We start from the raw sequence: 16,564 nt of genomic DNA on the forward strand, positions 1-16,564 counted from the left end.
ACAGCACGGAGAAACACGAGGTCCCAGGGCCGCCTCCGGATACGGAGCGTGCTCCTGGGGGGAGCACAGCCTGGTGTTTGATAAGCCCGCATATTGAAGGGCCTTTTTCTTCCCTTTTAATTAATCAGGCTGCCTGGATCGCAGTACAAATTCCATATGCACGCTATTATTACTGTTATTTCTGGCATCAACAAATGTTTTTTTCTCCTCTTTTTTTGGCCTTCTCCAGATCAGCCGCCTGGTTTTGTCTCTACATGGCAGATGTTGTTAAGCAGTGACAAAACACATCACGTTCCTAACTGGAGGAAGAGCGTAATCTCAGATGGCCAAGGAAGTTACCACAGGAGACTGGGAAAGAAATTACAGGGAGAAACATTTGTCGTTCTTATGGAAAAGACAGAGAAGAGCATGTCTGTCTGGAAGTGTTCTGCACACAGATCTGGCCTCACTAGGTGCCCCATTCACAGACTTAAAGATTTACTTATTATTTTTTAAAGCGAGAAAGGATGGTGACGATTATTTACACGGCACAGGCTGTGAAATTAAATGTAAGAAACTCATGCTCTCTGCAGCTTAAGCAAGCTAGGACTATGAATTCATGCTAATAAAGCAAACACACCTAGGGAGGGCTGAAAAATACCTGCCTCCCTTGAATTCAAGGGCAAGCAGCTCCCAGGCTCAGCCCAGTGATGGTTAACCCTTCCTAGTCTTGCAGCTGCAGCCTGTTGCAGGGCACGGCTGCAAGGCGCTGCTCTCCCTTCCCAGGTCATCCCGGGACAGCTCTGCACACATCTGGTGATCAGACGCGCACAGGGCCTCACTGCCAGTCTGCAGAAGCACGCACGCACACACGCCTCCGGCAGGCACTGAGCGCCAGTGTCCGTGCTCATGTCCGTGGCCCGAGCCCAGCTCTGTGCTATTGCTCCTGCACACGCTGCTCCCACCTCCCCAGCCCTGCTTGTGGGGCGAGCTGTAAAGAACTCGGGAGAGATGCCTTTTTGCACCGCATTTATTTACTGGCTACTTCAAGGGGGCCAAAGTCCCTGGGGAGACTCCCTGAAGAGTTCGTTCTCTCTGCTTGCCCTCTCTTCCTGCCCTGGCCCACTGGCAGGGGGCAGCCCCCTGGCTAGGTACCAGCAAGCAGAATTTTGGGGGCTCCCGCAGTTTGGCGTCAGCACATTGTTGAGCTCTTCGTTAACCAAACTCCAGCTTGGTTTCCTGAGCAGGCTCAGAGGATGCCAAGAGGAGAAAACCAAACAGTGGAGGATGCACCCAGGTTTGCTAGCAGCAAGGGCATCTTGCAGCACAGCCTCCACCCTCCCCTCCAAACACCGCCCTACCAGCAGAGCCACTGGCTGGCAAATTTGGGATTGCAACAGGTTTTCTGCTGCTGGTGGCAAAATTATGGTTCTTCTGTCAGTCACAAGGCTTTCCTCCCCTCCCCATCCCCCATAACCCAGACACAGGGAGTAAAAATCAGAATGAACACTGCACCCAGATGCATAACTACAACAAAAAACCCCTCAAAACCAAGAAAAAACCCACACAGGCAAGACAAATTCTGCTTTTACAGAGCAGGAGGCTGGGAACCACCCACATATTTGTCATTGTAGGCAAGAAATTCAGATGTCTCAGGAGAAGCCTACCTGCCAGATATGCCACTCTCATCCTGTCTCCCCCCAGCCACCCCTCACTGCCAGGAATAGGGGGTGAGCCCTGTCCCTCCTGCCCCCTGACAGTGCCAGGGGTACAAGCTGGGCTGTGTGTTGGGGGTGGCAAAAGCAGGGAGAAGGCAGCCCTCTGACCTCCTTCTCTACCTCCACCAGCAGCCACCCTGGTGTGGGGGAACGAAAGCGGCACATCCCTCCACCTCCCCACACCTCCCTGAGCAGCTGTTGCCCCTCACCCAGCTGCACAAGGGGTGGTGGTGAGGGACACCCCATGGGGGGCCAGCGCCAGCCCCCGCTGGGGCGAGCATGTTCAACACCGCCCTGAGCTTCACTGATAACCTGCTGCTGTCTCCCACCATAGATCCAGCCGTTGGAGCTGCCCCAGACCTGTACGCGACCTACCACCATCCCTGATGGATCAGCAACACCTCGCTGCACCTGACAGCACTGGGGTGCAGGGCTGACCCCCGGGAAGATCGTGGGCCTGCTTGCTGTACAGAGACCACTTGTGTTTACACTCAGTGACGGTCTCTGCTTACACAGTGCTTTGCTCCAGCGAGAGATTTACAGGCGAACAGCCTCTCACACCACTGATATGCACCAGGGCCTGCCGGTGGAAACTGGGGTGGGGAGAGGGGAGGAGGTGTCAGGGATGCCGATGGCTCCTGAGCCTGCAGTGGCACAGTGCTCCCCTCTGAAAAACAGAGGGGAGGAAGGTTTCCATGGCCTCCGGATGGCTGTACATTGCCCGGTGCAGGGCTGGGAGTCCAAAGGGTGGGTCTGGCCATAGAGGGGCATGTGCGATGGTGACCAGGCTGCACTCCTTGCCCCTTCCCCACACACCTCTGTCCTATGCCTGCCTGGGGATGGAGGGAGGCAGCGCAGTGCACCCCAGATGATCCTGCTTGTGGGAAGGATCCCTGAGGGATCTCAAGGTGGCTGCGGGTTCAGGACAACCTCTGCTTGGCTCTGACCTGCCCCAGATGTCCCCGTGCAGCAACTGGGGCTGCAAGCATGAGGGGTGGTGCAGAGCCCCTCCTCAGCCCCCGTTTCCGCACCTCGCAGCCCTGCTGAGGAGATAGCAGAAGTCTGGAGAGTTCATTTAGCAACTGAAGTCATTAAGGAATCACACTCCGTTGTCTCTAAGCCCTAACGAAGCCAATTCCCAACATTAATGATTGTTCTTCCTTACACTGTCAGCCCCTAAATATAGCTGCCCATCCACTCAGCACACAGCGTTGATGTTATCTGCTCTGTTTTTACTGGCTCTGCTGCTCTCTGGAAGTTTTCTCTTATATCAGTGGAAAAGTTCTCTGCTCAGGGAGATGGAAAAAAAAAATCCATCTTCTTAACTTAATAATTTTTCCACTCCCCTTTGCCTTCCGCCACACACACACACACACAGTTGCCCTTCCTCTTTTATTCGCTAGGACTCTCATCTTAATGAAATGCCTCCTGCTGTTGCTGTCAAGTTTGTGGGTGCATACAGGGTGGACAATTTTATGTGAGTGTGCTGCTCTGCTCACACCTCCCACCTGGCCAGGTACAGACCCCTCCTTCAGTTTTAGAGCTGTGCAGCAGAAATCAAAACCCAAGAAGCAAGAGCAAAAGTCATCTGGGGAAAAAAAAAAAAGAGAAAATCCTTTCCAGAGAGCCTCCTAGAGGGCTGCCTGCCTTGCTCTGCCACTGTTGTGTCACAGCTCGTATTCCTCTCTGAAATCACTGACATTAACTGCTGTGGACAAGCAGCACAGCTGGACATTTCATAGATGGCACAGATGAAAGCAAGTATTACACTCATCTAATCTGAATGCCACAAAAGCAGTGTCAGCCTCAACCCCTTAATTGCTACCTGTCATTTCTCCAGGAAGATATCCCTGTCTTGATTTCAGAATACCCAGTGTGGGAGAATCCACCAGTCCCAAAGGCAACCTCTCCCCATGGTTTATCTCCACACTCTTTGGAATATGTCTCTTATTTTTAACCTGGTATTTATCTAACTACTTGCTTCCAGCCACTTGTTATATCTTTTCTTTAAGGGTGAGATGTATCAACTCTCAAATGCAGCACAGTTTAAGCACACTTGACTGGTCTTGTAAGATCCCGACCCACTAGCTGAAAGATATTCCACCCACACAATTTGCTTCTTATTATTTGCCTTGTGATCCTGGAGCCTGGAATACGTACCATATTTTCAGCTTTGCTCCCAAGCCAGTAGAGGAAGGATTTGCTATTATTTTTAATGGCATCTGACTATTTCAGCTCATCATGTAATTGGAGTGGGGACTACAGAACATCTCAAGACTTCCTCTTTTCCTCTCCAACTCCCTTTTTTCCTCCGGCCAGGGACTTCTTCCTCTCTTTTTACCCTCTCCTTCTGTTGTGCTTCTCTGTCTTTCCCTCATTTTAATTACTATCTTGCAGTCACCAATCTTCACTTCTTCATCTTTTCCCTCTGCATTTTGCTCTTTTCCTGGTCACTCCATCCCTCCGTCCCACCTATTCCTGTCCGTCAGCCAGGGAAACCTTTTCAACCTTTTGCTGCAATTGCTCCCCTGTTGTGAGCAGTGCTAGGATGTCCCCAAGGGAGCTAGCAATGGGCAGGAGCCCCCTGGCACAGCTGGCAAGCTCCTGTGTGAAGGGGAGGTGTGCCTGCAACAGCATCTGCCTGTGGTGCTCAGGGACCTCACTGTGCTGGGCACAGCAAATGCTGTCCCTACCCAGCCAGTGCGCCCTGGGGAATACAGTGGTGAAATGCAGGCATACAGGCAGCAGGGCATGGGTTGAAGAGGAAAAGAAACAACATGAGTTATCAGGACTTTAGGATAGACTCAATGTGAGGACCCAGAGGGATGTTCAAACTGAAGATGACACACATGTTACAAGCCCCAAAAGACAAGGATGGTGTCCACAAAATAGGTACTGGATCAGGCCCAGGAGAACATAGAACAATGGCGTAAGTCAGGAAGGGTTGTGAGGCTTTAACTGTCAGTTGAGAATATTGCAGCAGCTTTTCAGTAAGACCATAAGCCTGAGTAGCAGGTAAATAAGCAGCCTACAAACAAGCAAAGCCGAATTCCTCATTGTTACACTACGGGTATGACTGTAAAATACGGTGTTACACCCTGCACATGTCCCTCCCGTTGGTAACGCTCCACAGCCCGTGTCACACCCCAGGGACGGAGTCGCACATGTGATTTCAGTCTCAGTGTCTACTTTTCCTTTACTGCCACAGTTCCCATGACATGTACCCACCAGAGACAGCTTTGCCCCACACAGAAATGCAGCTGCTTCTAGGGTAGAGCCCAGCCATATCTTACAGCCCAGCAGCAAAGTAGGGGATGGGAAGAGTCTGGACATCATGTCCAAATGAAAGCAAGGGGCGTGTGGATTGAACTGACAAAACAACTTCCAAAGTTAAGGGGAGCCCCAAGTTTGTTCTTCATCACAACAACCCCAAGACACGTTCCTGAAGAGGCAGGCAGGAAAACAAAATCCAAAATCAAACCACAGGGAAAAAACCTCAAACAGACTAAACTGATCTTCCCCCCAAAAGCAGACAGCTTTTCCCATCCCAGAGCAAGACATACAGCATCCCCACTGACTGATCAAAGAGCGAGGCAGTTTTTCTGAGTTCCTCACCTTTTCTCTTACTCTGTAGGCTTGATCAGAGAAATGCTGGTTTCTACCCTCCAGGCTAGTATTAAGCTATTAAATGCACCATTTCACCTTGTTTTCCTTTCATTGACTGTCACCTTCAGAGCTACTCATGGCAGTTTGCTCTCCCACTTCTACCTCCCAACCACCTTCCCCTTCCAAGCAGACCAGCCCCACCCTCCTTCGCCAGCAGCTCAAACACGACCACTGCCAGAGCATCTATAATCTAGAGAACAGCCTTTCCCCACACTTATTGTAAGTCATTGCCACCTCATCTCACTTTTAATTGGCTACTGGTCTTTCCTTTAAGTTAGTTGATAACTACCCTTTACTCCTCAGGAGGCTGGGTGCCTCATGATGGCAGGTTTCCTAATGCCATTCAGCCCCAAGACAGTGGGACTCATCGGCTTGCCTGCTCCCTGTCACCTAGCAGGAGTCAGAGGGTGCTACCTCCTGCTGCTGCGGCAGGGGAGGTTTAGCACACACTTGCCATTTCACTGCGCAGAACATTTGCTGTTTGTACAAGCACGCACATTGCTTTCCTTCGATGTAAAAGCCCATGCCAGCAGAAAGAAACCATTAAGAGAAGTGCAGTTTTACCTGGAAAGTAGAAGTTCTCACCTGGGAAAGCTGTGATGGGTTCTGCAAAGGAAAAAAAAAACCCTAGTATTAGAGAGGGGAATATTACACACAAGGCCATAGTTCATATCTCTGTTGATGTGCAGTGGCCAAGGGAGCAGGCATGCGTCTGTGCCCCACAGAAGCCAGTCACTGGGAACAGCGCAGGGTGCTAGCCAGCCTCATCAGGATGGGGAGAAACCCTGTCTCAGCTGGGGATTGACCAGACACAACAAGCTTTGACTTCAGAGAAAAATATCTCTGAGGTTGAGGGTCATTTGGATTCAGCTGGCTGGCCTGAGTCATCCAAAGACAAATCCCCACCTGGCACAGTGATGAAATCCTGAAATCCCCTAGAATTTCCAAAAGCGGTTTGGTTTCTGGCTCAACTCTGGCATCGTTATTCAGATGGGAACTGTGTTACTTCTGGGCACTGATGCCATGCTCCTCTCCATCTCACAGTGACAAGAAACAAAGGCAAGTGATTTTTTTCTTCTTTCAAGATACTTTGAAGAAGTAATCTATTACAAATTACTGGATCTGAAAAGCAATAATCGGTACTTACTACTGATTACTTTCTCACAGAAGTAATAGACTTCTGATTATTTTTAGATTACTTGTCCATTATCCCTGTGAGTCACTGAAGCAGACTCTGGCTCTACTGAGTGCTATGAAATCATCACTGAAGTTCAGAATGCGAATGACACATTTGTCAAAGGAAAAAATTATTGTGACTTATTAGCGTTCTTTCACGCTAAAAAGGAATCAGATTACTTCCCAGGATTACATTTGAAAAAACAGTAGCCTGTGCTGGAGTCAGCTATTCTCATGGTTCTGACAGAGAGAGAGCAACACTGTATCTCTACTGTTTCATTATTATTTTGGTGACATCGGAAATGAACCATGAATTATGTTAAAGTTTGCAGTGGAAGCTCTTTGTTAGAAATGAACTGAAACAAACTATCCTTATCGGTTTTAAGATTCCCATTCAACTTCCTAGAATGGGACAAATAATTTTGTGTAACAGTTTGGTGTTATTTTTAGGGCTGGCAATGCTTGCAACTTTATAATTTATTAACGCTTTTGTTTTAAAATACTAAGCTTTAGATCCATGAGGCCCAAAATGTGATAACACTGGAGCTAGGTGAATTGCCGAGCTCAAAAGAGTTAGATAGGAAATGCTATTAGTGTTAATCATCAGTCTTGCTTCTCTTTAATGCCATAGAAGGCAAGGGATTAAAACACCACTGTCAAGCCTTAAATACAGGGAATTTGACATATGGAGTATTAGCTTCTTTGGCAGATGGGAGACCAGCAGAGTTCAAAGCATCAAAGAAACCGGGACTGATGGCGCTCAAGAGCATCTCTGGGGCAGTCCCGGTCCTCTGTTCTATTATTAATGCTAGTTCCTGCACCATCTTCACCATCGCCTGCCTGCACAGGTCAGCAAGCAACGTGACCAGCCCTTCTGAAGCACAATTTGTCCCATGCCTCTTACCCTGAGATACACCCCTTAGAAGAGAGCATCTGTCCCGCTTGGGTTAGAAAGCACCGGGATCATCCCCTCCCTTGGTGGGGGAGAGCTTCACTGAATTGGGCCTTTGAAAGCCCAAAGGGGAGAGAGGCTCTGCTCCACCTGACTTCCTCCACTGACTTCAGGATGGGTCGGAGACTTTGCAGGTGTTTAACAGTGAAACACACCTCCCCCAGCTCACACAGAAGAGCAAGGCCTTACTACTGTGAGCAGCTCTCAGCACACACCCCACTAATTGAATGCTGCTGGTCCCGTGCTCAACTGGGATGGCTCTAAATCCACATCCAAGCTAGATGGTGACCAGAGCCATCAGAGTGTGGATGCGCCAGCCAGAGGAACAGGGCAGGGCAACAGCTCCACCAGCAAACTGCTAAAACACACTTTTTCTGCTCTCTTTTTTTTTTTTTTTAAAGTCCTCTCTGTCTTTCACATTGAATGAATCCACCTGGCTTTTGGCCTGGTTTGGGGAACGGTGAATTCTAGGACAAAAATTTCTTTTGTTATTCTGTTAACATTGCTGTAAAACCCCTCTGCTATTTTATTTCTTATTAGAGAAGACTCCTTTTGAACTCATTGGCCCCTCTAAGCGTGTAATACTGACTGACAGCTGGTTTCTTTTGTCCAGCACTTTCCTTTTAAATTTGGTGTATGTCCTTATCACATAGAATAGTCCTCGGTAACCCTCAGCTGCTCTTTCAGCTTTGCGCAGCAGAGACATGTGCTTCCTGCCTCTCACACCAACACAGCCAGAGCCCCTGTCCCCCAGAGACTGAGTCCCCCTCATTTCTTTCATGGACAAGGGAAGTCCCAGCTGAGATCCAGAAACTCCCAGTAACTCAAGCAGGGGAGAAGCAGCCCACCGCCAGTTTGTGAGCAAATGCTCTCCAGCCCCAACTGTGCCCCCGCCACCCCTGGCCCCCGCGGCTGTACACGGCACCTACCCATGCAGTTCTCCAGCGGGATGTCAGTGCCTAGCCGGATGTCATCAAGGGCGACCTTTCCCGAGCGGCCATTGCGTATAAATCCCTCAAACACAATCTGTGAGAAATCGGGACAGAAATGTCAGTGCTAAACTGGGAGACAGAGAGTGGTTGCTGCTCCCAAGGAAAGGGCAGAAAATCTGCTCCTGGCTTTCCCTGCACACCCGCAGATGACCTGAGACTAGTCCTGCTTCCTTGCCCTGTCTCTGCCACCCCTTGCCCCGGGAAAGCTGCTCTGCAGGGATGGGTTTGGCAGAGAGATCATTACCTTGCCTGGCAGCACTCAGCTTGCAATTTGTTCAATTAAATGCCTCTTGCATGGAATAAAGACTCAGTGAATCAACGTTCTGCATTGCAGGCCACCCCCTGGCCCTTGCACAAACGATGCAAGTGGCGTAACACTGACTTAAGAGCAGCAGCAGATTTGGCCCATGGTATTAACTGGGCTACGATCAGAAGAAGGAAAGGAAGGACACAAAATGCACAGCTACATTAACTGTAAAGTGCTGTTCCCATCAACATTACATAAGAAATATTGAAATGTTAGAGGAGAAGGGTCAATTTATTCCTTCTTAATCACAGGCAAAATATATTTACAAAAATAAATAGAGTCGTTAGCTCTAAGAACTGCTGAGTGGAGAGACTTGCATTATTTACATAATGATGTAGTTATTTAGCTAATGTGGGTATATTCACGTTTAACGAACAAAGTAGTCAGCCAGTGCCCATCATTCTTATCTGTAGGCATATTGTGTTTACTGGTATTTTATTAAAAAGCCAAACACACACAAGCAAACTAGTCACGCAGCTCCAGTGCAAAGCTTTTGCTTTATATCTCCCTGCCTACTCTTGAGGGGTCCAAATCATTTCCTAGGGTTATGTATTTCAACAAACCTCCTCTCCCCATTTTAGATGCCCCCTTTCATCTGGGGTGCCTGGGCAGTTCAGAGGACAGTGTCAGAGCTGTTGGTCCCAAGCTCGGGACATCAACCCATGTGGGAGGCAGCAGTTTCGAGGGGTCAGTGGCCTGAGAGCAGCAGCGCCCTGGGTCAGGGTTGGGGCTGGGAACCAGCTGGAGCAAGGCTCCTTGATGGGGTGGTCATCAATGTGTCGCCTCAAGCCTGCAAGTACATGTTTTCTTCTGTTTTGGAGGGTGCTGGATGCCATGCTGATGCTCATTAACAAATGACAACAGTAGCCCTGGCTCCCTGGCAAACGGCACGCTGCCCAGAAGGTCTAATCACGCCAAAGGCACTTCTGGAAGCAGCAGCCTCTCCGTGGGGTGCAGGCACGGCCACGCCAGAGGGGCTCAGGCGGCTGCAGCGAGCAGCACAGCTCCCTCCAGCTCATCCCTCCTCTTCCACTGATCTCCTGACAGTGGGACAGGGCCTTGATCCCACAGCGCTGCACCCAGCCCCCTGATCTGATCTAAGGTATCCAAGAAGCGGATTCACAAACGAATCTTCTTCCTTCTCCCATGTCAGCACTTGCAGCTGGAGCTGGAGAAGGACTATTTGCTGCCTACCCTTAAGAGCTGGCCATGCCCCCTCCCAGCCTCTCACTTCTCCTGGCTGCAGGGTTTGGGTTTGCTCCCTGGAGCTGCGTGCCTGCCTCTGGTCAGACTATGATGACCATCAGTTTTGGGGGTAAATCCACAAAATAAAATGAAAAAAAAAAGAAGGGAAAATATTTGCAAAGTGGGAGATTTGAGGAATATAAAAGGCAACAGGCTGAACAAAGGCCCAAGTCTGTGCAGAAGACAGGCACTCTCTGAATAACAAACAGTGTCGTTTAGTTACTATGGTAACTCAAGAAACACAATGAAAACAGTCACATTCCCTAATGATGAATGGGCCCTGGCTCAGAAACACTGAAATAAAGATGCTGGAGATGCCTGCCTGGTCCAGCACACCTTCCCTGAGCATCTTACCCGGTACTCCATGTCGTAGCTTGGCAAGATGATGCGGCCTTCCCTCCACTCCTTTCCTTGGTCCTCCATGATGACCCACAGCGCCTTGTGCTCCTGGCTGGCTTCCCGCCAGACCCGCAGCATCACCCCGTTGCTGCCCCATGCCTGGTACTGGAAGACCATGCAGACAGCGCTCCGGGGTAGATAGATGGTGGGGCTGATGAGCCGGGCTCGCTGGCCTTCTCTCTTTCCATTGCTCTGCAGCTGCAGGTAATTCTTGCTGTCTGTTCAAAGAGGAAAACACCATTGTATTATTTTCTGTGACGACTCGCAACAAGTGTCTCACCTCCTACAAGGTTGCTTTGGCAGTGCTGGGCAGGATCTCACACCCAAGCCTGCAGGAGTGGGGTCTCGCACCAGCACCCTCTGTGTGCAAGCAAGCCATGCCACTGCTGCGTCCTGTGCCACTTGGGCAGGCATCGAGGAGCACACTTCCCTCACCAGCCACCACCGTCTAGTAGGAGACCGACAGCAAAAGCAGAAAGTGGTAAGCCAAGAATCGACATAATTAGGAGAAGTTAAAGAGCAGTGACTGTCAGAAGAAGCAACGCCATGGTAATGACATTGGCAGGGAGGTGTGCTTATTCTGCTGGGAGCTTGCTCAGTGAACAAGCCTGAGGTGGGTTTTCTAACGGCCGGTGCTGAAAACTCATCTTGGGATGGGGATCTCAAGCTGTGTTCAGCCTGCCTCTTTTCATCCCCAGCGGTAAATATTCCACAACCAGGATCTAGCTGACAATTTTGTTTTGAGGATATGCATGACAAAATGAAAGCCTGGCTCTCAGTTTTTCTGTAGTGCAGCAAAACAGTCCCTAAAGCACAGCACCAAGGAAGGATGTGATCCAGTGAGTGAAGTATGCACAGGTGACAACTGGGTAGTTGCAAACCTGAAGGTAGTGAAAATATATACAGCAGGGGATTCACTTGCTTTAATATTACATTTAAATTGTGCCATGCTTTTTGTCAGTCCTCAGAGAGGAGATTCGGTACGTTTGACATCCCAGGAGAAGTTCAAGGCTGAGACTGGAATTGGAGATACTTGATCTGAATACCAATAGCAGCAAAAGCCCATGGATACAAATCCCTGGGCATGGCCGATTTGGTCTGGAATCAGTGGTTTCCAGCCCTCTCTGATGAGAAGCCTCCTCAAGGAGTTTCCCATTTGCAGCTTGGATGCCTGAAGTCCCTTAGCACAGACTGAAAGCCAAGTGTGTAGCTGATCTTCCCTGCCCCCTCATCATGACCAATGGCAGGACAGAGTCCCTTGGGTTGCTCTGACTGCAGTTCCTGCAGTACGAGGTGACACAGACAGGCCAATGACAGATATTGCTGTATTTCATGTTTCACTCAACTGAGGGATGAACATGCTTGCTCTTGCTACACAGTGAACAAGTGTCACTGGTGCTTCGTGCCAGCACTTGGGAGTCCTCCTGCAGCCCAGAGGGGGTTACCTCTGACCCGGGACCACACCTAAGGGTCTGTCACTTTCTTTCCCCACATCTTAACCTGCTGCACTTGATGGGCAAAGCTCTGAGCAGCAGCTTGGCTCCTGCTTGCCCTGTTCCCTCTGTGACTTTGGTGCCCACAGCAATGGCAGAAGACCAGCGTCTGCCCTTAGAATGCTTGCAAAGTACACCCAAAACACCTCCAAAACTTAAACCAGAGAGACCTGAACTTAGAACCCAGTTCCCAAGCACTGAAAGACAGGTCCCACACAGAAAACAGCAGCTGACCTTGCTGCCGCTCAGCAATCCAGTGACAACCCAGCCCAAGGGAGATGTATCAGTGGTTGCACAGCCACTGGCCCTGCTTCAAGTTTGTTACTGCCAGAGAGCTGGCCTGAAACCAACCACCATGAGCTACGCAGCTTTCTAAAATAAATTTAGGGCAAGACAGCAGAGAGATTTGCCATCACTCTACTCCTGGGATGTATGATCAAAATATTTCAAAAGCGTATCCACTCCATATGAACTTTCACTGATTTTGCTGCGTGAAGGACAAATCTGTCCCTGACCAGTCACACAAAGAAAGAGCAACATTTTCCAGCAATATTTTCTAGCACCTATGAAATGTACTTGGGCCACTTTGCACTTTATGCTAACAAACAGTAGCATAAAAAAAGATGAAAGCATGTTTGCCCACTCCTGCTTGAGTGAATCACTTGAAAAAGTACCATGCCGTTCTCTAATGGAGGAGCGTTCTTATGATTTACCTCAGAGTGGTAGTGGTGGAGGAGGAGATGTGGGAGATAAACAAGTGGAGGAAGAAAAAAAAAAAGAACAAGCTGTACTCCATGCCTAAGGAGCGATAAGGCATAATAAGTCATCAAGGTCTCCTGAATTAAAATCCTCTTTTTGTAATTCACTACAAGCCTCTTCAAAGAAAAAAGCAACAACAAGAAAAAAGCAGCAACAACAAACAAGGTGGAAGAGCAAATCAGACTGTGATCATACAATTATCTCACAGCTGAAATGGTCTCACAGGCAAATCTTTAATAAAAGCACCAGCCAGACTCACAAATGATCAAATCCAGATCCTCAAAGTTCAGGACCAACCTTTGATGCCAGTATCTAGGCAGCCTGATTGAGTGCAGGGATGCAAGCCATCCTCGGATCCATCCAAAGCCCACAGCTGACCACGGGGGACTATGTTAATTGTGCAGCTGGACACCCGCCATGATCTGCATCCCTCACTGGGAGCCGGTGGTACCCAGCATTGCTGCTTCCACTGCTTCAGCAAAAGAGCCTGTGTGCCTCTGAGTCACATCCCTCCCACCAGGCATGACACCAACCTCCTGTTTGTTCCCATTCCTATCAAGCTGTTAAATCAAAGAAACTCCTAAACTGCAGCCAAAACCAATGTCCCCCTCAACCACACAGGCTCTTCCAGAACCACAGGAGCCCTCCCACGCCCTGCATCTCCTGTGCTCCCTGCCCAGCACTTGCTGGGACCCACAGAGCAATCCCGGACCAAAGGACTGGGGGAGGCACAGTCTTCAGGTGCTAAACCCATCTGCTCTCCTGCAAGTAGCAGTGGGTTTGGGTACCATACACTCCCACTCCTGGTTTCTGGAGTGGAGAGCTGAGTGCGAGCAGACACAACTTTCTGTGTCATCTGAAGATGAAATGGCTGGATCACTCTAATGGCTAGTTGGACCTTCTGAAAAGCCCTGTGAATTTGCTGAGACTGACTGAAAAAGGGCACTGTGGAGCTAATTGTTGGAACAGCATGTGGGAGCCCGGTGGTTCCAGCAGTAGCTCTGTTTGATACAGTAAATGGAAGCCTTTGGCACAGAAAGCACCTGAAAGGCTGATTTCCCCTGCTAAAACACTTGAAGGGAGCCTTGCAACAATGAGCTGATCAATTCTTCCAGGATCAGAAATGCATTTTAATCTCTTTCCCAGAACTTTGCTTTGCAGCCTCTATTCCAGCTAACACAGCAGCTACATCCCCCACCTAACTGGCACTGGTAGTTCAAAGCACCGGCTCAAAAAAGGCAGGACAAACCTGCTCAGGCATTTTAACCTACCGCTGTTTTTGCAACTGATGCTACGGCATAAATCTCATGGAAGATTTATGGGATCATCTGGATGTAGGGGAGCCACTGGAGTGTGAACACGCAACCATCCCCAGCCAGACGATGGCAGAGTCGCTTGTATGTGCACGGCAGTGAGTCCCGGATAAATCACCAGCCGGGCCCTGCAAACAAACCATCTGGCCAACGCAGTTTCCTCTTGGCACACCCGTTCCCTCCTGCTAGCAAGCCATCTGAGAGGACATTAGGGGCAGCAGAGGATGCAGCCTCGCGGTTTGGGTCAGGCTGCAAGCACGAACCATGGCAGCTGCCCCCTCTGCAAGGTCAGCCTGCCTGTGCCTGGGTCCTGCATGTCTCACCCGCCCTCCCAGGAAAAGCATCTTCCCTCATCGGTCTCAGCAGCACATCTGGAGGTTTTCCAGCAAAACATGTTGGGCAGGATGTACACAAGCAATTACTGAGATTTCACATTCCCTCCACATTTCCCCCTCACTGGGTATCGTTGAGTTACAGCTGCTGCTCCTACGGAGGACCAACGCTGAATTGCCTTCACTTATGTCCCTCCAAAGGTCACTGCACTCTTCACTGAAGAGCTTGGTTCACAGTGTTTTTTAGTGGCAGCACCACAGCCCACCAGCAGTCACCTGTTGTTTGCCAAATCCCATAGGTGACACCTCTGCTCCAGCCCCCGTCTACTGCCTGCACAGCCCCAAATGCCACAACCATGCTGTGTCAGAGCCAAGGGGATGTCCCAGCGGGGCCTGATCCTGCTGTTCTTCCAGGGCATGTGAGGTGGAGGTTGCATCAGCCCTTGCCTTTCCCGGGGAGCGGATCAGCTCAAATCCCCTCACAACTGCAGGGTGCTCCAGTAGCAGGGGGATGGCAGCTGCATGAATATGCAGATTGAAATTGGATAGTTATTATATTTTTATTATTTTTTGGCAAATCATGCAAATTCACCTCAAAAGACTGATGCTGTAATTTCAGTGACAGGCCTCTCCTCAATGACAGTCTTTCATTTATGAAGGGAAATCAATCCTCCATAAAACTAATATTTATATTAACTAGATCACTGCATCTGCTGGAAAATCCCCTCAATTTTGATTATGTGTTAATTAGCTTGCCAAGTCCTTGCCATTTCAGTCTCTAAATCAGTCCGTGAAAAGGCATAAAACCCCATACCTGCCCAGAACCAAGCCCTCTGCCTGCTCTCCAGAGCCTTTCTAATGGACAGGCCATTACATCCTCTCTCTTAATTAAGCCTCACATCCTCAACAGCACTGTGCAATTGTGAGTCCTACTGCCCCCTCCCTGGGAGCGCAGGGAGGGCACAGTGTCCCTGACAAACCAAATGCCAATTAGAGCCTGACATTTATGCTAAGTGAGCTGCTTACCACTGTGTCGCACCCACCGCCAGCCTGGCAGGCACCCTGCATGCCCCTACATGAAAGGGTGTGCACACACCCACCCACGCCCCACGTTCGTGCATGCACAATTAAAGGCATTAACCGAGCCGGTGCTTCCACCACACAGGCTGCACACTGCGGCTCGCTCGTGCGTGCAGATGCTTTCCCGAATGGGGCTCTGTGACTCACAGGCTGCTAAGTCACTGCTGCGAAGTGATGGAGTGATGCATGCACTAGGGTTTGAGAGACACTGTCTTGATTTCCAGAGAGCATTCCAGCACAGTTTTATAGGCAGTGTGTGTCACTGGTGTTTGGGTCCAAAAAGTGACTAAGGACTCAGACAGCCAAGCAGCAAAGAAATGGGTGAGACCCAGAGGAATGGTTTCTTCTCCTCTGCCTCTGGCCTAGCCCAGGAGAGCAGGAGCTTTGCTGGAAATGCAACGACAGACTGTGGCCAAGCCCCTTCTCTCAGTATGGGCATGAGGACAGCCACAGATCAGCCACAGCCTGGCCCTAGCCTGCAGTCAGGGCACTTGCACAGCCCAGCCGATGCTCAGCAAACCTCCTGTGATCTGGGTGCCAGGATGTACCAGCTCCACCATGCTGCAGGCAGCCAAGGCACAAATGACTTTTTAGGGTTTGCTATCCTCACTGCAAACAACGGTCAGGAGAGCCGCATACAGCTTTGCTGAGAGGCAATCTGCACCACACATGGGGGGAGTGAGCAGAGAGAGCCAGGTACGTGTTCTTCCCACAGTGTGCAGCTGCTCACTCATTGCACAGAAGTGTTTGACGTTCACACCACCCCGTGTGCAAAAATCGTCCTACTTCAAAGGGGACAGGATTGACCCTAGAGGTCAAAATATGTCTCCAAGGCACAAGCCCTGCGAGTAAGTCTCAAGAGAGTTAAGTGCAGAACCAGTTCAGTCCAGCCCTGCTCTATTAACACCATGAAAACCTTTCTGCTGGTTTGGACAGAGTAGGATCAAGGCCTTCAGGCAGAAGTTCTCATGGATTGCAGGAAAAATATGAAACTTTCCCTTTTAAAGATCCCATGGGAAAAACACAGGAATGATAAAGGGTCACCATCAGCTTTAAAACAGCTCAACGTTTGTTTTCCTTAAAAAATAAGCTCTTATGAAACTTCAGAGCACTACAAACATTCCTCTGCTGGAAATGCTTTGAAACAAATAAA

General features: G+C 49.6%; 1 protein-coding gene across 6 annotated transcripts in view; it reads right to left on the minus strand.

The window, feature by feature from the left end:
• Window positions 1-16,564, minus strand: part of NRP2 (neuropilin 2) — a 90,076-nt gene that overhangs the window by 14,718 nt on the left and 58,794 nt on the right. For 3 of the 6 annotated variants that reach the window (XM_074872988.1, XM_074872986.1, XM_074872990.1), the window contains exons 13-15: window positions 10,390-10,652; window positions 8,421-8,517; window positions 5,949-5,969 (exon numbers count right to left, since the gene is read on the minus strand). In XM_074872988.1, the coding sequence (XP_074729089.1) occupies window positions 5,949-5,969; window positions 8,421-8,517; window positions 10,390-10,652 (381 nt within the window). Of the gene's footprint in view, window positions 1-5,927; window positions 5,970-8,420; window positions 8,518-10,389; window positions 10,653-16,564 lie in introns of all 6 variants that reach the window. The other 3 variants (XM_074872987.1, XM_074872985.1, XM_074872989.1) reach the window with 1 other exon arrangement.

This window comes from Strix uralensis, chromosome 6 (assembly GCF_047716275.1).
Source record: "Strix uralensis isolate ZFMK-TIS-50842 chromosome 6, bStrUra1, whole genome shotgun sequence".
Lineage (NCBI taxonomy): Eukaryota > Metazoa > Chordata > Aves > Strigiformes > Strigidae > Strix > Strix uralensis.